At 38.6% G+C, this 23,866-nt stretch overlaps 1 protein-coding gene across 2 annotated transcripts in view; it reads right to left on the bottom strand.

Annotated features, from left to right (window-relative positions):
* Window positions 1–23,866, bottom strand: part of LOC149160557 (ubiquitin carboxyl-terminal hydrolase 16-like) — a 151,791-nt gene that overhangs the window by 103,270 nt on the left and 24,655 nt on the right. For both annotated transcript variants that reach the window (XM_089436728.1, XM_089436727.1), the window contains exons 2-3: window positions 2,344–4,144; window positions 2,053–2,141 (exon numbers count right to left, since the gene is read on the bottom strand). In XM_089436728.1, the coding sequence (XP_089292854.1) occupies window positions 2,053–2,141; window positions 2,344–4,144 (1,890 nt within the window). The remainder of the gene's footprint in view (window positions 1–2,052; window positions 2,142–2,343; window positions 4,145–23,866) is intronic.

Below are 23,866 nucleotides of genomic sequence, written 5' to 3'. Positions count from 1 at the left end.
TTTTTTGATTTTGGGTAATTAACTTACTCTAAAATGAAATAAGACATTCAATGTGTTCTTTGTAATATAGATATAAACAAAACATCTAAAGAAAAGTAATTGCACAATGATCCAGGCCAACAAAACAAGGTTTTCCACAAACCAATTAAGCCTTTCAACCTTTTCGGCTTATTTTCTTATATCAAACATTTGCAGGGTTTCAACCAATTAACATTTCATTGAGTATGTATTTACAAAGCAATGATTTTGGGATCAAATCCCACAAAGCAATTCTATACTTGCTTTTCAAATTCCTTCAAGCTTTTGAAAGTAAAGTAAAACCAATGAATTATCAATATAATTTTACCATAATAAAAAACAATTAGAAAGCCTTTAGCCAACTCAAATTGCTCATTCGTTAGGCTTGAACCAACATCTCTTCTAGAAAAATTCAACAATTCCGATTTAATAATCCTATCGGCCTCTCTTTGTACCTTTTGGGACAATTGCTAGTTTAGATCACTATTGCTTTTCTTTTCTTGTTGAAATAACTTGACATATGATTATGGAGTAAAAAAGTGGTAGACTCTCTTTCAATGTTCTATTGTGCTATTCTTGGAATGTTTTTATGTTGCATAATTTCTCAGTACTTGATTAAATACACATACATTTCTTCCAGTAATTCATGATCTTCATACATATTAGACGTCATTTTTTTTTGCGATGTCCTTAACCATATTTCTGCAAATTGGGACAACAAGGAAAGAGTCGAGGTAGCTTGAGTGTTTCAGCCATGCTATCCTCTTTCCATCGTTAGGAGAGCCTCCTAGAGCCTCAATTTGTCCCCATCGCCTAATGGAAAAACACTAATCTCTAGTCCTAACATCCACTTTATTTTATTTGCTCGTAAAAATCTGTTTTGCTAGAACCATCACTTTGTTCCACCTTGGACTTTCATGTACAAGTTCTAGCAATCTTATCCTAAGGAAACCCCACTTGAGCCAGAGGAGAGCTGGCCTATAAAGTATAGAAGAGGGTTGGTGAGGTGACAATGGCCTCACTCAGTTATGTGAAAGCCTTGATTGACCCTTAGAACTTTATCTCAAGAAATGAGGTTTTATGTGATAACATGCGCAAGAATAAAATGCCAATCACAGGGAAAAGAGGGCAACATTAAATTCCCTTAGGCTTATAACACTTGATATTTCAGGTCAATAATATCACATGATGAGATGATACAAATGAGAGCTTGATAGGCTGACAAAAAAAAAAGGGCACACACGTTATAGACCCTACATATCAAGTCCCACAAAGTTGGTCTTAATGATGAACCTAATACACAATTGTCAATAAACGAAATAAAATATCGCCTTAGACATAATTGCAAGAAAACAATGACACATATGAATGTGCCATGGGCCATGGCCGCATGTGCACAATCCAGATTACACCAATAACTTCAACATGTGCAAGGATGGTGTTAAACAGCAACCTGGTTGGCACAATGACACAACTAGTGATTTTTTCATGGATAACAGGTTTGCTGATCTAACGAGGGAGACTCATCCTAATGAAGTTGTCCATGTTATCTTGGAATGGAGAGGGATGTCCATCTCTAGTCAAAAGAAGCTCATGAGAGGAGTTTCAAAGGAAGCCAACCCAAATGCAGTATTCCTTCAAGAGGTTAAATCTGTTGGCCTTGAACTAAGTAAGTAGTAAGGATCGTATATCTGATATTCAATGGACCATTTTGGGCTACGGATTTTTTGATGGAACACTCTGTACAGATTGACAACCTAAGCTCTATTTAAACAACAAAACAAGCAAGTTTTGTTTGGGATTATAACCAATGTGAATTTATGTAGAAAGATCGAACTGCATCATCTCTAGCATGATACATATAATTTTAAAATATGAATTTCATCTCAGAGAGCCTTTGGAGAACACACCCTAAGAAAGCCATCCACAGAGACTACGAACTAAAGTCTAATGCCATACATTTCCTGACAGTAAATAGGAAATACATAATATAGTGATGCATTATTATAAGTGCTACGGGTAGGCCAAGATTACCTGTTTCCACAATTTATCAATCCTCGGGGTGGCAATTCCAGATTGTCCCAGTTGAAGAGCTCGGCAAACGACTTGTACGGAAAGAATAACTGATATAACAAGAAACCATGTCAGAGAACACTCGTCAAGATGGGATAAAAAATCACTCCAGTTCAGGCTAAACTCCTAATAATTGACCTACACAATTATGGAAAACAGAAATATAGTGTCTAATTGGTACTCAATAAATACCCATACAAGAATACCCTTTTTAACATAAAATGGAACGCTAAACATATATTTTTCACTTACCTCACTTGAGTTTGCTAGACTTTCATTTATTCTTCCTGCAGCTTTTCCCGTTGGGCTTTTTGAAGATTTTGGATGATTTGTAGATTTTTCCTCGGATCTTTTCAAACCATTGACAGTGGGATGAGAACCTTCAAGCTGCACTGCAACCAATGACTCTCCTTCTATGATGCTAGTGTGTTCACCTGAAATGGGGAAAATAGAAACCCTTTCTCTGTGTGGAGAAGAATGCACAAGATCAGTTGCAGAAGTTAGCTTCCTTGTACTGCTGGACAGAGAAACCTTTCGACCCTGAATTTCAGTTGCCAAAATTGTAGCATTAGATTCATTTGGCTGATGGTTTTGAAATTTGATGCTACTGTTGGAGGAACTACAACAAGCATCCCTGACTATCAATGAACTGGTGGAGCTTGACTTAAACGGAACCGAATCCAGGCAGGAAGAACTTGGCCCAGAAATTCCAGAACTAGAGATAGTGCTATCACAACCGCTGGAACAACCATTGACGACAGGATCACAAGGTTCATCCTGCACTGCAAATGACGACTCTCCTTCTATGATGCTAGTGTGTTTTCCCAAAGTAGGGAGAATAGAAACACTTTCCCTATGTGGAGAACAACGCAAAATATCAGTTCCAGAAGTACTCTTCCCCGTGCTGTTGGACAGAGAAATCCGTGGACCCTGAATTTTAGATGCCAAGGTTGTAGTATTAGATTCATTTGGCTCACGACTTTTAAATTTGATGGCTGAGCTTGAGTTAAGGGGATTTGAATACTTTAGACAGGGAGAACTAGGCCCAAAAATTCCAGAACTGGACATATTGCTAGCAAAACTTGAGGAACTCGGGAGATCCAGACAAGAAATATCACTGAGTGAATCCAGGATATAAATTTTAGGACTAGAAGCATAAGACATATGGCTCTGGCTGCTTTTATGCTGCTCAAGCCGATTCTCAGCAGGGGAGATGTCAGTGACAGGGATCTTAGAATTCATACATTTCTTAAGGCTAATAGATGTGGGGAAATCAAGCATCTGACTTATCGAACTGGAAATATCATGCAGGAAACTTGAAGAGTAATCGAGTTCATGTTCAGAAATTAGAGGCTCTGTCAAATTGGTTGAAAAACTGCTAGAGTCGGGAAAATCATTTTTAAGACTATTACAGATATTTGTGGTAGTGCCAAGAGAACGGGGGATAACATTTACCAAGTTTTTAGAGGGGACATGAATTACAGGACTTTCAGTGCAGACACTATGTCCTCCAATTGGGCAAGATGTACAATAATTTACATTATCTGGGAAAGATACAGTAAATGTTGTGGGAATATTAGGTAACGTACTTTCATAATCAGGAATTTCACTAATGTGAAAAGTCTTTGTAGGGGCATTGCATATAGAAATTTCGCTGGATAAATGGATAATTGAGTTGGGAACTTCCCGTTCCATGTGACTTGTAAGAACATCATTTTGGGTGGATTCAATCCCATCAGAAATGTCAGGAGCTGAGACATTTTTTGTGATTTCAGGATTTATTATCAACATGTCAGTTGTTTCTGAAGCACATATTTCAGAAATTTTGGAATTATAAAGATCCAACCTTTGATAGATGGAACCACAAGTTTTTGGTTCTTTCAAATCCGGAACAAAAGATTTCCTTTCCTGCATCTCTGAAAAAATTGTTGAATCAGCTTCACTACTTTCAGAAGAGATATATGAAACCAAGGTGCTTGAACTGATAGTATCTTCTGGCTGACATTGGTGCCTGTGGCCTTGCCTCCAGTGAATTATCTGACACTTTCCTGAGCTGTGCAAACACACCAAGAAGCTGTAAGTCTTCATAAAGACATAAGCACTCAAAGGAAATTCATACAGTTAAACTAGTCTATGCAAAGGTATTCATAGACATTTATATGCACTCTTTTAAAAGAACAATAGGAAGTCCATGTCGTTGAAAACAGGCCAAGAAAGCTCGTAGGAGAGCACACCATCCTACAGGAAGAATGTTGGACTAAAAGCTTGTTGGAGTGCACAGGGAGGAGCATTAAGCCCTAGGAGAATCATGCTTGGAAAGCGTTTGATCCTGGTGGTTGGATAAAGTTTGAACCGTAGTATGAGAGGTGCACATCCTTGTATTGTAAAGTGCTCCATGGAGGTTTGACTTTTTGGTTACTTGCAAAGACAAAGGTCCTTGTTTTATGTTAACCCCTCTCTCTCTATATATATATATATGGAAGAGAACTTTTGGTGTTACATCAACATTTTGATAGGGTTTGTGATGTAAACCACTGGAGAAAACATGAAGAAGAGAGAGACATCATGGATGTTCTTGGAGAGCTTGCACTTGTGAGATGCTAGGTTTACACTTTGTGAGACACTAGGGTTTGTGAACTATGCATGTAAACCCTAGAAAAGAACATTGCAGTAGAGGAAGCGATGATTTGTCTTGTAGAGCTTAGCTAACAACCTGGATAATATTACAACCTTGTTCTTGTGTGATACATGGAAGCTAGGGCAAGATCATTGGTTGCCTTGTGAAATTGGGTTAAAAGGTAATGAAATATTGCTGCTGTAAACTAATCTTCCAGCTTCAGCCCTGAGGTTAAAATTTCACAGTATATAGATCCTGGAACCTCGGGTAAATCAGGTGAAAATTATGAATTTGCATTAAAAGGCTGATTCTCAAACTGTCTCCATATTATTGGTCTAAATCTTGAGGATTTTGTACCACTACCAGCACAAGCTTGCCTTCTTCATCGAACATAGGTAACTCAATTAGTGCCCAATTTCTCTTTTATACCTTAAACTTATCTTACCAGATCCGTCAGGTCTGGATGCTAGATCTGCAGATCCCTGTTTTAGATCCAGGAAGGATCCATGAACCAGACGGATCCTTTCAGGCTCAAAATAGACCCCAAAAAAGGAAACGCATCCTGTTCCAAAGATATTTCATCTTGATTTTATGTTTTTGGTATTGTTTGAAGGTTTTGGCAATTTTTTAGGGTATTATATAAGAACCCTATCCAACTTCCAAGACATCAGAAAATGATCTGTTGGACTTTAGTGAGCAGTTGCTACGCTTTGAAGTTTGAAGTAGTGATTAGACCTTAGCAAACATAGCAGTCAGCGCAATTTCAGCAATCAGGCGCACTCAGGGAACAATGACAACTAGGGACTAGTGAATAGTGGGAGCAATGAACAGAGATCAAACTCTACAACCTACAGGTCAGAAGTATGTTCAAATAGATTAGTTAATCGGTTATCCCAGTAGGACCATAGCCTATATTATGTACTGTTTATTTCAGTTTCTCTTTGGCATGAACTTTATTGTAAAACTAGGTTATCATGAAAGAAAAGTAGGACACATTTGCTATAGTACGGGAAAAATAATTGATTCATCGTAGACTGAAAAGAGGATTGTTTGACAACACAAATGACATCACCTTGAACACAAAAAAAATCCCCATGGGTTATGAATGTTCTCATCAATGCACGACTCTAACAATGGAATGCCTTTCAATGTTTAAATATTATGATAGAGCATAGACATGACCTTTTTTATTTTTATTAACTTATTAAAATTGAATTTCATAAAAATCAAGTTTGTCTTGAGCCTACCTTCTCAAATCATCCCCATCCATCAATCACAAAGATTTTTGTTGAATTGACTATGAACATATCAAAACACACTTGGCATCTTCACTTCTAACATTGCTTCTCAACAGGCATCTTCTCTAGTGTTGACAGTTTCAGAAGCCTTCATTGTTATTTCCTATTGCCAAGCATGAGAGTGAAAGGTTTGCTTATATCCCAAGCAGGTGTCTCTTCATGGAGAGTCATGTCTCATTTAGACATGACTCTTCAACCTAATTGCTAATTAACTGATCATTATTTATGACTATTATCATTTACATTATTTTACATTATTTCCTATATATTTATTCATAGCATACCTATTGTAATAGTAGCTTTAATCGGATCTTGGAGAATCTTTCTTTTTCAAACAGTCTTGGGCATAGTAACCATGCTTGTGACAATCAAAACATTCGACATCCCTTAGTCTTCTATAAGAGTCCCTTGAATCGGGAGAGGACCTTTTCGAACTAGATGAATTCCTTTCCCCCTTTTCCTTTTATCTTGAGAAGCAAATGCGGCGGGTTTTTCTTCTCCGTGCTTTTGAATTCTCCCTCTTGAAATCATCCCAGATTCTTCTTGAGTGAGCTTTTCAACAAGTTCATCAAATGACAGAAAATTGTTGTTGTTTCTAATGGTAGAAATGAAGGTTTCCCAAACAGGAGAGAGACCTCTAAGAGTCACAATAACCAATTCCCTGTGAGGAACAGTTTATCCAACTCTCTGCAATTGATCTTTAAGACGAGAAATCCTCATGATATAGGATTGCATAGTCCCTCCTTTATTCATTTTCGTGTCTTTCAGTTGATCTTTCAAGGTGATGATTTCATTCAAAATGCTGACTTCATACAAGCCAACCAACTTATCATACATATCCTTAGACTTATTCAAATTACCAGCATAAGCAAGTAAATGATCTTGTAAACCATCAACGATAATTTGTTTTGCTTTTAACTCACCTCTCATGTGCTTGTTCTTGACAGCAGCAGAAGCATTCTCCGTAGGCTCAAGTGCTTTTCCTTGAATGAATTCCAAAACATCATTGTTATCAACTATGATATCCAACCTGACCTTCCATGCGGCAAAGTTTGATGACTCACCTAACTTCTCATGTTCCTTGACGAATGAGGAAGACATCTTGACTTGATTAAATAGGCTCCTTCAACTTTGCAACGATGATTGCTTCAACTCTTGTCTCCTTATGGGCTTGTCCTTCACCTTAGCTCTGATACCATGTTCATTTTTACACTACTCTATTCTATATCAATTACTTTAGCCCAAATCAATTCTTCAATTAGCAATCTTTTAAACAATAATTAATTATTCCATTCATCAACAGTAATTGAAGATAGAACAGTAAACGCAATGACAAATAGGAGAAAATCAACACATCAACAAGAGACATCGGTTCGGTCAAAGACCAAGGAAAAAGCCCACAAGGGGGGGAACCCTTTGAAATTCTTCTTCTATTAGATTGTCATAAAATGTTCAGCAGAGAGTACAATGAGAAATATCTATCAACAAGAGTCAAAGTCAAAGGCTTTGACTATCAACCAAGTCAACCAACCATAAATCCAATATACCAATGATGAAAAGTCAAATCTGGTCAACTATCTAAAATCTGCAATTTTGTCCAAGTCAACAGCAGTCAAAGTCTACCCTAACCAATCCACAACTGTCAATGATCAACCCTCCAACTAACTTGGTCAAAGCAGCAATAAATGCGGCCTTGAATGTTGGTCAAGTTTAGCCCAAAACAGTCAAAGATATCCCTGTCAAAATCGGTCAAACGAGATAGAGAAAGTTGTTAGTGCAATTTCTTGCGGTCAAAGTCTGCAGTCAACACTAGGTCAAATTGTCCATATTTTCTCGGTCTTAGTGCCAGTCAACTCGGCCTCTGAAAAACGAAATTTTCACACTCAAAGCAAGTCAAAACATGAAGGAAAACTCAATCAAACTATGGTCAAAATCTGCAATTTCCTGTGGTCAAAGTATGCAATAGTTCTGTGGTCAATGTGCCCAGACATCCTCGGTTTTTGAGCCAAAAATTGCGGCCTACCAAGACATAAATGCCCTCAAAATATCGAACCAAAATTTAGCCCAGAAAGTCAAAGTCAACATTTGTCAAAGTTGCAATTTGCTTCAGATTTTGTCCACCTAAAATTTCGTCCTTCTTTTCTAGCCCACACGTGTGAAGGGACCCTGCAATTTGTACGAACCAATGAGGAGAGGAGAGATGAGAAGTTGTGAGTTGATCTGTGTCCAAATGAGTTGGAGGTCACTTGTATTTATAGGCATTGGAGGAGGGATAATTAGTCTCTCTAGGCCGACTTGACAATTTGTACAACTGTGGACTTCACTTCAAAAATCCACTTTCCCTTGTCCAAATCAAGTGCTTCAAAAGTCAAAATCAATCCTCTCGAAAGGAGGAATCTAGTCCCATGTTCGGAATTTGTCACTGTGCTACCAAAAATTAACAGCCTCTAGAAAGTCCCACGTACCCTTAAAAGTAGGACAGCTCTCTTTGACTAAGCATATCTTCCTCCTGGATCACCATTTCTGAAAATTTCAAGGGGCAGGAGAAGTAAAAATTGTGATGCTTTATCTAGGTACTCCAATCGATGACCCTCTGGGAACCTGTGCATTAAGATATGCAAAGTACTTGGGAACTGCAACGTATTGGAAAATGTGAGACTATCATGTTGAAGAGCTATAACATGATGAAAAAAACAAGGCCAAGGAATTCCATACAAACCCAATAAGACAACCAAGTGGGAAAACATAAGTGTGTCGGGATCAAAAGGATAATGTAAAGGAAGAGTACAATAGGAAATTACCTTTACAAGGCTAGGCACTAAGTGGTCCTGTAAATCATGAGTACTAATAGATCCACCTCCAAGATGCCCGCATACCATAAGGATGCCCATCATAGTAGAGTTACTACTCACCAAGGGGATGTCGGCAATACCATAAAACCAAGCACAATGGAAATTCAACTAAGAAGATCGGCCATGATTGTCCACATACCGGGGATCTAGGACACACTCTCACATGAAGATCATCCCACAGGGATTTACAGCGCTTTAGACTTCCTTTCCTTGGACTTACGATGGTGATGCCCAAAAATTAATCTGTGCATATATGTAGACCTACTGAAAGAGGGTAATAGGTCCATCACAGCAATTATGAAGGCTATGATTCATGAGTTAAATTTGCTTCTGTGACTTAGGGGGAGGCATGCAATGCAACTATCTAAATTCTATATAAGTGCTCTCGTAGGATATTGAAGGACAAGGTACCAAAAGAAGATTTTATTGGTGAGTCACATTTTAGGGTATTTGGTTGTCCTATGTATATTCATATTCCTATTGAAGGAGATCCAATCTTGAACCTTCTAGCATAAAGGGTATATTTCTTGGTTACAATGAATCCTCCAAGGCTTCATCACATCCAAAGACTATGTTGAGACAAGTTGTGAAATTGATGAGAATGCATACCGTAAGACATAGGAGCCTCTCATGGAGGTCGAGGAGGGAAAAAAGTTTGTCCCAAGTAATAGTCTATAGATTTCAAAAAAAATAGATTCGACCATTTTACCTTCTAGCTCATCTAGGAACCATGTTTTTGGACAAAATGTCCCTAGAAAAACCCCGAAGGGAAAACCAGTTCTTCAGATCTAGGGGTCTTATTATTATTCAGCAAAATCTACAATTGATAAATATTACAACACTGCTTGCCAAACCCCGGTAAAGCTTGAACAAAATATTTATTCACCTCCACAAGTCGATCTGACCATTGGAAGGCTCACAACCTCCCTCTGCAACCTAACACGACCTCTCCTAGAAAATATGACCTCACATGTGCGGCTCCTATGGCTCTCTAATGCCCACGAGCTGGAGAGAATTAGCCTCCTGGCTATGTTGACAACTCGTACAACCCTCCTAACAATCTGTACGACCTCCACCTAACAATCTAAGCCTCTCCTGAAACCCTCATGGCTTCAATAACTTGGCCTCCCCCTGACAATATCAACCTCTCCTGGAACCCTCACAGCTTCAATAACTCGGCCTCCCTTGACAATCTCAGCCTCTCCTAAAACCCTCATGGCTTCAATAACTCAGCCTCCCTGTCTGCAAAAAAATGTTGTGAGAATTCCTCCTCTAGATCTCAAAAACTGGAAGAATATTGACAAAAGAAAACTCAAAAATATTCACTGCTTCAAATGTTGCTAAAACCCTCGTTGTTGTCAAACCCCACGCTATCATTGCGCCCTCTTCACGGCAATGAATGATCTCCAAGATTGCCCATCGATTTCCTTTATAATATGTCATTGAGAAATCAATGGCCAAGATCTAGATCTGAAATGATCTAATTGATGGCTAAAATCACTTGGAAACTTTACTAAAAGTCTCTAGAGGAAAATCAACCATTGCTCAATTATTACTAATTAATTAATCTATTTCCCTAAAGTTAATATCTAGGAAAATAATTATAACTGATTAATTAATTTAATTAAGACATTTCCATTCAACATAACAACTTGGGCTTGGAGATATTTTTCACTCTTGTGTTCCTAGCCTCACTAACACCACTTGAGGCTAGAACACCTATCCAAGCTACATTAACCAACACTTCGTCTTAGCAAGGAAGGTGTTCTACGTTGTACACCATCATGCTCCATGATTGCATTTGGAACACATGTCACCTTGAGTACCCCATGGCCCATTTCACTATGCCACAACTCTCTCAGACTGTTGCTGCAAGCGATGAGTGCAAACTCATCCTCTATCCATCTAAAAAGGTCATTTGTGACTGTTGTTGTGGACTTCTCGCCCTTCTTGTCACCTTTCTTCTTGTGTAGGAAATTACTACAGTAATGGCCACACGCGTGACAGCCATAGCACTTGATCTTCGACATGTCCTTCTTCTTTTCCTCCTTGGAGTTGGACCCTTTACTGGATCCCTTCTTTGCTTTTCCCTTGCTCACAAGAGAAACATTCTTGCTTTGATCTCCCTTATGCTTGAAATTGCTGCTAGTACCACTATTTCCTTTCACAAGGCTCAGTCAAAGCTCCTCCTGTGTTCCCAACTAGGAAAATCAGATCTTCCACTAACCAGTTGCACGAAAAAATCCCATTGCTTCTGAAACCCATTTAGGGTTGTTCTCACAAGCTCTTCGTCATCGTCCTTATCTCTAATGGTTGCTAACTCATCTTTGATTTTCCTGATGCGGATGAGATAACTAACAACATTTTCTCCCTTATTTTGTTTGGTGCTTTTGAGCTTCTCCCTTAGGATCATTTTTCTATTCATATTTTTATCTTGGAAAATTGTGTGATGGCATCTCACAATCTTCTTGGTCATATCTTCTTCTCCCAAATGTGGAACTACGTGGTCTTGACCCCACCTAGAATAATATGCCCAGTGTTGGCATCATCTTTCAGGTACTCATGCAACATGATAGGATCTATTGGTACAACAATATGTGTCATAGAAAACTCCTTTAGCCCATCCTCTTCTAAAATAAGATAGCACTATTAGCCTCACTCTCTTAAAAATCAATAATAAATCCAATTAAATAAATAAAATCATGAAAATTCCTCAAACTAAGGAATCTAGTTTGGATGAGAGATTCTCTCCAACTAGCTCTCCTAAATTAATGTGTAAGTTGAGAAATTGTCTCAACCAAGAGAGTCTAAGATAGACGCACTATCTTAAGACCACTTGCTCATGTATTTAACTGTATTATTAAATTATTTGAATAAGAGAGAATTACATGAGCAGGAGAGACCACATGATGGCTCTCTGCCTTTTCCGCCAGTTTGTCTTTTGTGTGTCGCTGCTTTGATTATTGTGTGTTAATTTGTTGTGTGTTTAATATGGCTAAGTGGTTTCTACATGTGGTATCAGAGCCATGGTGAGATTTGTGAGAGCCAAGCATGAGCTTAAGGTCTGAGAGTCGAATATTTTATGTTTGGAATTAAATAGAGAGTTGCGATGTTGTTAATGAACATCAATGGGGAATCTATGCACTGGTGATAAATCTTCCTTTAGAAATAAGTGATGCCTATGATACTTTGGATCGTGGATCGAAGAACAGAATGATAATTTTCCATGGAGCTGAGATTATGAACCAATCAATGTATTAATCAATCAACAGTGATCTGAGGACAGTTGCAGTCAGGGCTTCCATTTCTCCATGAGGTGCCACAAACATAACAGAATTCATGTCGGCACCTGCAAGTAATGTGATTACATCCATAGATCAATTCAACCATCGATTTGCACTTTCCACAGCGGTGCCAGTTACTATTCTCGGCAAGCTTGAGAAGCAGAAAATCCGCTTCAGTTTTGTCGGTGGCAGGCAGCATTATAGATTTTCATGCCATGGAGCCTTGCAGTGCGCACAGAACAACCTGTTGCAGAAGGGGCATTCCGCCATTTCCACATCCTCCACATCAAAGGATCCAAGCGCACAATCATATAACATTTCCTTCACAATGAATTGTGAGTCTGGTCTTATATATTTATCTTTGTGCAAACGAGAGCACTCCAGGAACAAAATTAAAGTCGAGGAAGGAGACAGTGCTAGCTGATGCTTCGAGGAGTCACTTATTGTGTGCCATAGACGTGCGCCTTATGATGTTACACCACGAATTAAAAGTAGCTTTAGCTCGTGCTACTGCTGCTGGATTTTCAGTTGGACAAATGGCTAATCTCATGGCTTTTTCTAAACGGTTTGGAGCAAATCGCTTAAGGTGATCATATAGTAATGGAAAAAACTTTGATTAAGCGAGGAAACTCAATTTCACATTTTCCTTTCAATGGGTTTTCCTTTGAATTCTCCTTCGTGACCATAATGTTATCCACAGGGAAGCATGCACCAAGTTTGTGGTCTCATGTCAACAAAGAGAGCAACAAGTCTCCCTGCAGATAGACAGTACACATAAAACATTGTCTAGCCCCTTCTCAAAATACGGAGATAAAAATTCAAACCCTGTTGGATTGGTACCACGCCTGCGGAATTATTTACAACCGCAATGGTGCCGAGAACGAGGTCATTTTTCCATCTCTTGATATACATTTAGAGGAATCGCAGTTGTCTGTATAGATCTCATTTTTCTTGATGCATACTACTGTTCAAATATTTTGATGGAGGCTGCGTTGAAATCCAAAAGGAAAAGGAGTAAATAATCATTGAGATGGAGTGGAGGAACGTGTGCCAATACAAGTGTTGAAGAGAGAAGCACCCAGTGGAATCTGCAGTGCTTAACAATTAAAGGAGGTATATTTTGTTTTTAAGTGGAGTGATAAGGTTATGAAAGCATTTTTTAAAGATTTGTAATCATGATAAATTTATTGGAGTCATAAGATGCATATTTTTGTATTTGGAGTGATAAGTGATTTTTTGGAGAAAGTTATTGTTGTAATCCAAAGTAATTTTTACTTTGAGAAAGATTGAGTCGGTACAGGCAGTTTTTGAAGATAACTTGCTTCCAAAAGTTTGCAAGTATGACATTCTCATTGAGAAGTTTACACTACAAAGTTGTGACATTGAAGAATGATGTACTCCAATAATTAATAAAATCATAATTTTTGTGGTGATCGTGTCCTAGATCCGCCCGAAATTGAATAAGGGGATCATAGGTACACTCTGTGTCGTGAATGTGCTTGCATGATTTGAGTCAAATTTGTAAAACACTCTTTTTATTATGCTTAAACAAAACAACTACATGCACATAAAAAAGTTTACATATACAAGTCATCGATCAAGCTCCTGAAATCAAAGCTCCCATAATCAATTAAGTTCATAAGCACAAAGTGTCACATCATCCACTTGATAAAAGTAATATTCTGCAACAACATTTCACAACAGCTAATTCACGCCATCAAGTTAAGGACGCTACAAAAATCAAGCATTTCAAGCCAAGACGACATCAACGTCTTCAACACTTTTTGTATCACTTGCAGATAAACTTTTTTTTGAATTGTACGGGTGCATTTTCGGTTGTAACCGACACCCTCATTTGATTTGTTATAGTGCATATATTAAGTCAAGTCAATTGTCACTTGAACATTTATCATTTGGGTGCATTTTCGACAGTGTTTGACACCCTTTCCTTTTTTTACAAATCATCACATTCAGTGAGTACATTCAAGAAATCACAAGTGTCAGTAATCAATCAAGCAAGTTCAAGTGAGCATCAAATCAAGCCAGTGTTTAAAGCAATCATCATTCAAACAATCAAAGCAAGCAAGTTTGAAAGCAAGCGAGCGTGCAACAATCAACCAAACATCAAGCGAGCGAGTTCTACAAATCCAATAAGTATTAAAAGCAAGCGAGCGTGAATTCCAACAAGTTCAAGACAACAAGTATTTCAAGCAAGTACAATAAAGCAAGCGAGTGTGTCATTCAAACAATCAAAGCAAGTGAGCGTGTCAATCAAACAACCAAGCAAGCGATCGTGTCAGCATCAAGTGTGAAAGTTCAAAGCACGACATCTACAACAAACGAGCCAGTGTGAAGTTGATTGAAGCATTCACAAAGTGTCAGTGAAGCATTCAAGCAAAGCGATCGTCATCAAGCGAGCATGACATCAAGAGTTCAAACAACCAAGTCATACAACTCAAGCAAGTGTTTAAAGCATCAGCAATCAGCAAACAGTACAAGTGAGCCTGTCATTCTAGTGATCAACTCAAGTGAGCAATTTTTTCAAGCACGACTTCTACACCAAGCGAGCTTGACTTCAAAGTAAGCAAGGCAACATGGCGACACACATTCAGTTGTCCCAAATTCTTCACAATTTGATTTTATCATCATCTGGCGACATGGTGAACATCAACAAAACCACTCTTGCTGACATTCAAGTGCATCTTCAACATGCACATGAAATGATTGAGTTCCTTCAACTAGAATCGCAACAGCAAAGAATTGAGTTGCAAGAGAAGTGTGTTGCTTCCAAGTCTTTTCCATATACGGCTGATCATTCGACTTCATTCATCCAACCAGCTTCAAGTGTTGAAGTTGTTCCAATTCAACTTTCTTCCAAACCCATCATCAATCCATGGGAAGAAATTCAAAGTAATCGAAATCGACGTGGCTTAGGATATGTCAAAGATAACGACAACTTACATATCCCTGATTATTCACAGCCCATTTAGTTCATCGGTGCCGAATTACTTGAACAAATCACCTCAGCAAGTTCTTAGCAACTTGCAGACCGACGTCAATACACACAAACTCAAGTTGCAGACAAACCGACATGTTCTCATTGTCAAAGAACCGGTCATCTGGAAAACAAATGTTTTGATCTCCATCCTTGTAGCCATTGCGGAAAGTCAAATCATACATCAGAGAAATGTTGCAACCAACGACAATCAGCCAGATTGAAGATAAATTATTCATGGATTGATCCCTGGGAATGTTCATCCACAGCCAAAGGATTGTACAAGTTTTACAATCGGATTCACTCACACATATTGCAGCCAATAGTCAATTGAAGATGGTACTCTCATGCACCTGAAAGCGGAAGTACCATAGTGAAACTCTCCTACACCTAAAGGGGGGGAAGTTTAGAGTTCAGATATATTTTGGAGAAGATTGCCTCTCCTTTCAACTGACAAAGGGGGGAAAATTTCAATGAAATTGACAAGTGGTTGTCCGATTGAAAGTCTCGACAACATCAGCAAAGCATCCAGTGGGCATCTTCATCAGCGAGTGGGCGATCATCATCAGCAAATACGCCAGTGGGCGTTCATCAAATTGTGTTAGTGGACACCAAATGTTGTTTTCAAGCAAAGGACAGTTAGATCCTTTTGTGGCTTCGCACATGATGGAGTTGTCAAGCGACATTCAGAGATGAATCAGACATGCAGCTGATTCATGTTCTCTTCAGATTTGAGTTTTTTCCAGCATCCAGCTTCGGCAGTTTTTCAAACAAATGTTTTTTGAGGATCAACTTGAGAACTTGGAAGATGGTTCCTTGTTCGTTTTGGATTTATCATTGAAAGGGGGAATGTTAACCTCACTCTCTTAAAAATCAATAATAAATCCAATTAAATAAATAAAATCATGAGAATTCCTCAAACTAAGGAATCTAGTTTGGATGAGAGATTCTCTCCAACTAGCTCTCCTAAATTAGTGTGTAAGTTGAGAAATTGTCTCAACCAAGTGAGTCTAAGATAGACGCACTATCTTAAGACCACTTGCTCATGTATTTAAATGTATTATTAAATTATTTGAATAAGAGAGAATTACATGAGCATGAGAGACCACATGATGGCTCTCTGCCTTTTCCGCCAGTTTATCTTTTGTGTGTTGTTGGTTTGATTATTGTGTGTTAATTTGTTGTGTGTTTAATATAGTTGAGTGGTTTCTACAGGCACTAGATCTCCAGACACCAAAGTTCGATGCACCATCAACCTATCTTGATTCCTCAATGTTGTTGAAGCCATTATTGAAGCCCTCGAGAGAAAATAAAAATAATATCCCTTCTACCAACTAACAAAAGTATCTGGAAAACCTCACACTTTCGCTTTGCAAGTGATCTCAACTGCTATTGGGCAACTTACACTTCCTCTATGAACTCGCACTACCTTCGGGAAATCACTCTGACAAATTTCTCTGCCTCCAACAACTAGAGAAACCCACTCGCACTGACTCCAAAAAATTGATTTAGCAACTGGTAAACGAAATCATCTTCGGCAACACACACTAGTAAACTCGCACTGGTTAATTCAGCCTTTCTCTTACAGAAAATAACACTGGTAAATTTCCAAGTAAATTTGGAACAAACTAAAGAAATTGATTTGTGTATTAAACTCTTGGTTTTCTCTTCCAAACCCCTATGTTGATCTACTCTGGTAAACCTTTGTGCTTCAAATCTGCTTTGATACCATGTGAAAATTCGATAAAAATATCGCTTATGGCAATCAACCGAAAATTATCCAATGTTTTTAATTCTGAGCAAAATTAGTAAATTGCAAATACTAAATAAAAACACGATTGTAATATTCACAAAAATAAACTGCAAAAACTCTAATAGAAACCAATCACAAAATGGACTCAATATTTTTGGAAAATACATCCTTGGAAAGACCCTGAAGGGAAAGCCAATTCTTTAGATCTGAGGGCTTTATTATTATTCAGCGAATTTTGCAATTGATAAATATTACAACACGACTTTCCGAACCCTGGCAAAGCTCTAGCAAAATATTTCTTCACCTCCACAAGTCGATATGACCATTGGAATGCTCACAGCCTCCCACTGCAACCTGACACAACCTCTCCTGGCAAATACAACCTCACACGTGTGGCTCCTTTGGCTCTCTAATGCTCATGGCCTAGACGAAATTAGCCTTCAGCTATGATGGCAACTCGTACTGCCCTTCTGGAAATCTATATGGCCTCCTCCCCACAATCTCAGCCTCTCTCAAAGAAAACTCGGCCTCACCTAGAACTCTCATGGCTTTAATAACTCGTCCTCCTTGTCTGCAAAAAAAAATGTTGGGAGAATTCTTCCTCCATATCTCAAAAACTAGAAGAATACTAATGAAAGAAAACTCTGGAAATATTCATTGCTTCAACTACTCCTAAAACCCTCACTAGTGTCAAACCCCACGCTATCATTGTGCTCTCTTCACTGCAATGAATGATCTCCAACACTGCCCATTGATTTTGTTTATAATCTCCTGTTGAGAAATCAACAGCCAAGATCTAGATCTGAATTCTGGAATGATCTAATCGATGGCTAAGTTCACTTAGAAACTTTACTATAAGTCTCTAGAGGAAAATCGACCATGTCTCAATTGTCACTAATTAATTACTTTATTTCCATAAGTTAAAACTTCGGCAAATAATTAAAATTAATTAATTGAATTAAGAGATTTACATTCAACATAAGAGCTTGGGCTTGGAGATATTTTCTGCTCTTGTGTTCCTAAGCCTCATTAACACCACTTAAGGCTAGAACACCTGTCCGAGCTACATCAACCAACATTTCTCTATGGGTTTGACCCATATTTTTTGAGTTAAAGGAAAACAAACAAACAAACAAAAAAATCAATAGGGTTTTGTGGGTGAATTTTTTTGTTGTACCTACCAATGATTTCTCACTTATTTCTGCCACAAATTTACCTATTAATTATCAGCGTATGCAGTTTTTAATAGTTCTGATATTTATTTGGTAAAATATTTTTTTGGGTATTGTTAAATTGTTGAGTGAATTAAATCAGGGTTGATAAGAGTTTGAATTGACAGACTTTGAGGAGATGTTTACTCCAATTGCCATGTGTATTTCCATCAAAACCGTTGTCTCATGCATTAGTTTTTAATTGATCTTTATACTAATTGGTTACAAAAACTACTTTTCTAAATGCTTTGATTGAAGAGGAAGTGTACATTAATCATCCACGGGATTTTGAGGTGCATGGAAAAGATACCCATGTGTGCAGATTGAAGAAGGCCCTTTGCAAGCTAAAAAAGGCACCATGTGTGTGGTACTCAAGGATTGTTAAGTACTTATTGAATTTTAGCCTAATCAACATCTCATTCAGAATACAATACTTATTATTTGTTTGATAAATCTAACATGCTTGTTTTGGTCCTTTGTGTAAATGATCTTATCCTTGCAAGTAGTTCTAAGAAACTCGTTGCATTGTCCAAGAAAAAAATAGCCAGTAGAATTGATATGAAGGGAATTGTCCTTATGCATTACTTTCTAGGTCGGAAGGTTTGCCAATGTAGAGGTGAGGTCTTCCTTAGACAAGGGAAGTACACAATGGAGATTTTGAAGAGATTTCAGATACTGGACTGTAACCCTTGGCCATTCCTATGGTTCCAAATTTGAATTCATATCCCGATTTAGATTCAAATTTAGTATATCCTTCTTTGTATAGGAAGTTGATCGATTCCCTTATGTATCTAGTGAACACAATTCTTGATATATGTTTTGCAATGAATTAAGCTATTTTATGGTTAAACTTGGGCAGATTCATTGAATTGCTACGAAGCATGTACCACGACACTTGAAGGGCATAGCTCATTGTGGGTTAAGATATATGGGAGATAGTGAGTTGATATTGCAAGCCTTTGTTGATTGTGATTCGGTAGCAGATGCAAGTGCTAGGAGAGCACTGCGAGTTTTTGTTTCAGCTTAGGATCAGGTGTGATATCTTGGTTTAGAAGAAAGAAGGGGACAATTGTACTCAATTCAACAAAGTAAGTATATGGAAAACAACTCACTAGTTGTGAAGCCTTATTAGGTTTCACAAGTTGATAGTGAGTTGGCCAATTAAATGTTGGATCCTACTATGGTATCATATGACAAACAAAGTTGTATCAAACTCTCTAGGAATCTAGTATTTCACAATTTCTCCAAGCACATAGATATTTGAAACCACTTACTCAAAGATAAAGTCCAAAAGGGAGCAATGTTTTTTTAGTATGTTCCTTCATATTCACAAGTGGCAAACACTCTAACCAAGTCCTTAACAAGAGAAACTTCCAGATGTAGAGACTTGGCTTGATGGAAACCACATTCCTCACAAAGAGGGAGCGTTAGAGTTTTATCTAATGCCTTGGTTGTAGTTCTTGTCAGTTTTTGTAGCATCGGATGTGTTCTAGCCACGAAATTTGGTGGAGAGGCTAGAATACATGAGATCTCCAAAAATCGTTTCTGGAAATTCCACCTAGAGATGACTTAATTAGATTACTAACCAATTTTCTAATGTTTCCTAAGTCTAAACTTACTTTGGAAAATTGGTTAATTAATCATAATATATTAAGTCAACATGAGATTCTCTAGAAACTCACACGGATCGATCCAAAAATGATCTGAGTCACTGATTAAGATTTAATCTTGGCCATTGGAGTCCCAACAGGAAGATATAAGAAGGGATCGATGTGGTGATGGAGAATACACCAGAGTCACTTGGAGAATTCGATTTTCTAGAGTAGCAGCAGTTAGTTGTGGAGAGTTCGAGCTTCAGTGAGGAAGCAGAGACAGTGAGAGGCAAGGTCAGTGAGGTTGGAGGAAGATTTCCAAATCCAGTGAGTGCATTTGCAGAGAGGCAGAAGAGCCACAGTGAGGCTGACACAGGGACTACGCAGTAGCCTCTAAAGGCAGTTCGATTTGCAGATTCGGGAAGTCGTTTCAGTGTTCTGGTGGCAGAAGAATTTTGCAAAGGCCGAGAGAAGCGTTTCTAGAGTCAGTGGAAAACAGAAGAAGCAACTCAGATTGAGATCCAGGTTGTACGAATTAGAGTCTGCGCAGAGCCCACACAGAGGGTGACATAGGGCAATTCGTAGAGGGTTTTAGAGGCCAGTATTCAGTGTCGGATTTGCCTGTGGGGTGAGGAAAAATCCTCACTAGATTTTTGCCAGTATTTTTCTCTGTAGGATTGCTAGATTCGGCATCGAGATTATTGTACTCAAATTTCACTGCTGCTTAATAATAAAACCCTCATCTGTTGCACCAGTTTTCCCAAGTTGGGTTTTTCCGGAAACTATTGTCAAAAAATAACTTGTCATTTTTTATTGTGCACTAGTATTTTTTCAGTTTCCAACGCAATTATTTCCGCAGTAATTTATTTGTGAAGGTTGCAGTGTGATTTATTCAGTATTTATCGTAGAAAATAAATTGTTAAAATTAAATTAACAATTATAAGAATAATTTCTAGTTGTTGCAATAGAATTTTAGTTTTGGAATTTTCACATGGTATCAAAGCGTGAGTGATCAGTCAAGAAGCTCAGAAGCGAAGGAAAGAATTTTGTTGCTCAGAAGGAGCAACAGGCCGAAATTCCTACAAGCTGCTCAATTCATTGATAGGCAAGTCTAATTACTAGGGTAGGAATTCAATTTTCAGCTGCAGGGTTGTAGAAAAGTCGAGTTGCCTGGGATAGTGATCCCAACAGTTAGAGGGAGTATCAACAGCTTAGATTTTCGGTGAGAAGATTCCTTGGTTGGACGCAAAGGGTTTTGCAACAATAGAACGAGCGTCGGGTGGAAGAGAAAAGCACACACAGTAGAGGGAAAATTTCTCTCAGGGAACTTCAAGTCTCAGAAGTTCAATTTTTCCAGGCATATTTGTGCATTCCAGAAGGGAGTGCGAGTAGCAAAGCAGCAGCCAAGCAGAGGGAAAGAGGGAGTTTTCGACTTGATCAAAGATGGCCACAGCGGGGCTTAGAGATCAGGATAGGTTGGATGGAGCTTCCAACTATGTCATCTAGAAGGCTAGGATGTCCTTCCTTCTAGATGAATATGGCCTGAAAGCCTACATAGATAATGTGGTGGCAGTTCCCCAGGATGCGGATAAGCTCAAAGAATACAGGAAGGAGATGGCAAAGGCAAAGCGGTTGATCTTGGATGGAGTCCGAGATCATATAGTCTCACATATAGCGGCCAAGGGAACGACCAAAGAGATGTGGGATGCTCTCTCCATGCTATACTAGGGTACTTCCGAGCAGCGGAAGATGTTCCTGGAAGAAAAGCTAAGATGCATCAGGATGCAAAAGGGGGAAGGCATAGATCCCTTTCTCACCAAGATTCAGGAAGTCTGAGACTAGCTTGCAGTTGTTGGGGTAGCACCTCAACCTTCAAAGCTAGTACGGTTGGCACTAAACAGTGTCTTGGAGGATTGGCAAGTCTTCGTCCAAAGTATATTGGGCAGAGATACGCTACCAAGATGGGACAGAATGTGGGTTGACTTATAGCAAGAGGAGCTGAGGCGAGCTCTTCTAAAGAGCTCCATCAATGGCAATAGTAGGAGCAGATCGAAGAGTGTAGAGGAGGAGGAGAATGTGGCTTTTGCATCGAAGGGTCCCAGTCAGGGGAGAAGAAGAAGAAGGACCTATCTAAGGTCAAGTGCTTCAGGTATGGCGAGTTTGGCCACTACAGTGCCCAGTGTCCTCTCGGGAAGAAGAAGCAGGACAAGGCGACAACACATGTTGAGATAGATAGGTTGTCCTCCAGGCTTCGTGATGATGGCAGTCATACCTCCAGGAGTGAGGTGGGGTGACTTGGAGTTGTAGCCCTAGAGAGCAACACAGATTGGGCATGGTCCTTGAGGATTCCACCTCATGGATCATTACCTGGTTGCGAGGGCCCATAGTATTCAATAGTAGTATGGACTAGTGGCAGTTGATGCAATCAGTACCAGAGTGAGTTGCACACTAGTAGCTGTCAGATGTTGAGGAACACAGTGCAGTGTTTATAGCACAACAAGTGGCTTAGTAACAGAGTCAGCAGCAACACAGATTCTTCAGTGACAGTGTAGATGCTAGTAGCAGTCAGAGACTCGGGAGACAAATGCATCATAATGAACACAAATGCTTTAGTATTTTTGGATGCTTCTCAGTTGCAGGAGCAATAGATGAGAGGGAGTTGCATTGCAGACGCAGTATTGGCAACAATATGGCAGTGCCAACAACAACACAAATGCAACATCAGAGTTGCGCAGTGGTTGGTGGGCAGTATGCTAAGACATCAGTGGTGTGATAGGAGGTGATACAGAGACAGGGTGTTGTGGCAAGATGTGCAACACTATAGAGAACATAGTCCTCGCTAAAAGGGAGTGTTAGTTTTTGTAGCATCAGATGTGTTTTAGCCATGAAATTTGGTGAAGAGGCCAGAATACATGAGATCTCCAAAACTGTAAGAACTGATAAACAAATGTACAGAAAACAATAATGAATTTTAAAGCATGAACCTGTAACATTTTCATTGGACCTGACAAAATCAATTAACAGGACTGTTGAGGTACCTGCCTGAACTACTGCAGTTCAAGATGCCTCTGGCTATGCTGCTACAGTTACCAAGAGATTGATTCCACCCAACCAGACTGAGCAGAGCCTTGCTGCTCAATTCAGTAAGCTTTTCAACAGAAGTTGATTGTCCCCTGTGCCCAGAACCTCAGAACGCTCAAGCTCTTCCAATGGTTGATTCCCTTGCCTTTTGAATTCTTCCTCCTCGTTTTTCTCCTCCCTCTCAACCCATGACCTGCGGTTTATATCCTCTGGTTTGGCGGTGGCCGCCCTCCCACCTACAGCCACCGCTCACCCTGCTAATGCCACACCTCCACCAACGTATCCCCTCCTGGTCTCGATTCAAGTCGTGAATGAAATACGCCTTTTTGAAACCATAAGATATTTATTAGTCTTTTAAGATGACCATTACATTGTATATTCACGTATCATTAAACATTATAACGTTTATATATATATATATATATATATATTTTATCATATTACATTGTTTTATTTATATTTGTTTTAATATAAAGTTTAGAACTTTATACTTGGATCTTTTTTAATTAATTATTTATATTAATACTTAACCTTTATTTTATTAATTTATTAATATGATTTTTATCAATATTCTGGAGCATATAATATATATATAGTCCTCTTTGATCTAACCATACATTACGCAATATTGATGAATGAGTAGAACTTCTTTTCCCAAAAGGGTCATGGTATTTAGCACTTATAATCAATTTAGTATAAAATACTAGTGCGGTTTATGCGACACGTGCATATGTAACTATCATATGCATGTACCGTATACCTGCTATTATGCTTGCGTTCTTTGTATTTATAGATGGGTCGTTACATACACTCCCCCTTCTCCCGAAGTTAGAGTTTTTATCTTATCTGATTACTTATGATAGTAATTAGTACACCCTTCTTAGGTTTATAAATTGAGGTTTAAAATTTTTATTTTTAATATAAAGAGACTATAAAATTAGTGTTTTAGGTTTATGATTTTAATGGACATGTCTTGCCCTATCCAGGTTCCCATGCTATTCTAAAATCATCCTATCCTTCCTAATCTCTTCCGCTCCCATCCTATCCGTCCTCTACTGGAGAATGCCATGGCGTCAGTTTTACTGACCTAAC

The sequence above is a fragment of the Pinus tabuliformis genome, chromosome 5_2 (assembly GCF_031772625.1).
Source record: "Pinus tabuliformis cultivar Carrire ecotype Pingquan chromosome 5_2, CPIR1, whole genome shotgun sequence".
Lineage (NCBI taxonomy): Eukaryota > Viridiplantae > Streptophyta > Pinopsida > Pinales > Pinaceae > Pinus > Pinus tabuliformis.
Note: the sequence above shows the minus strand (reverse complement) of the source record. Positions and strands in the feature narration are given on the sequence as shown.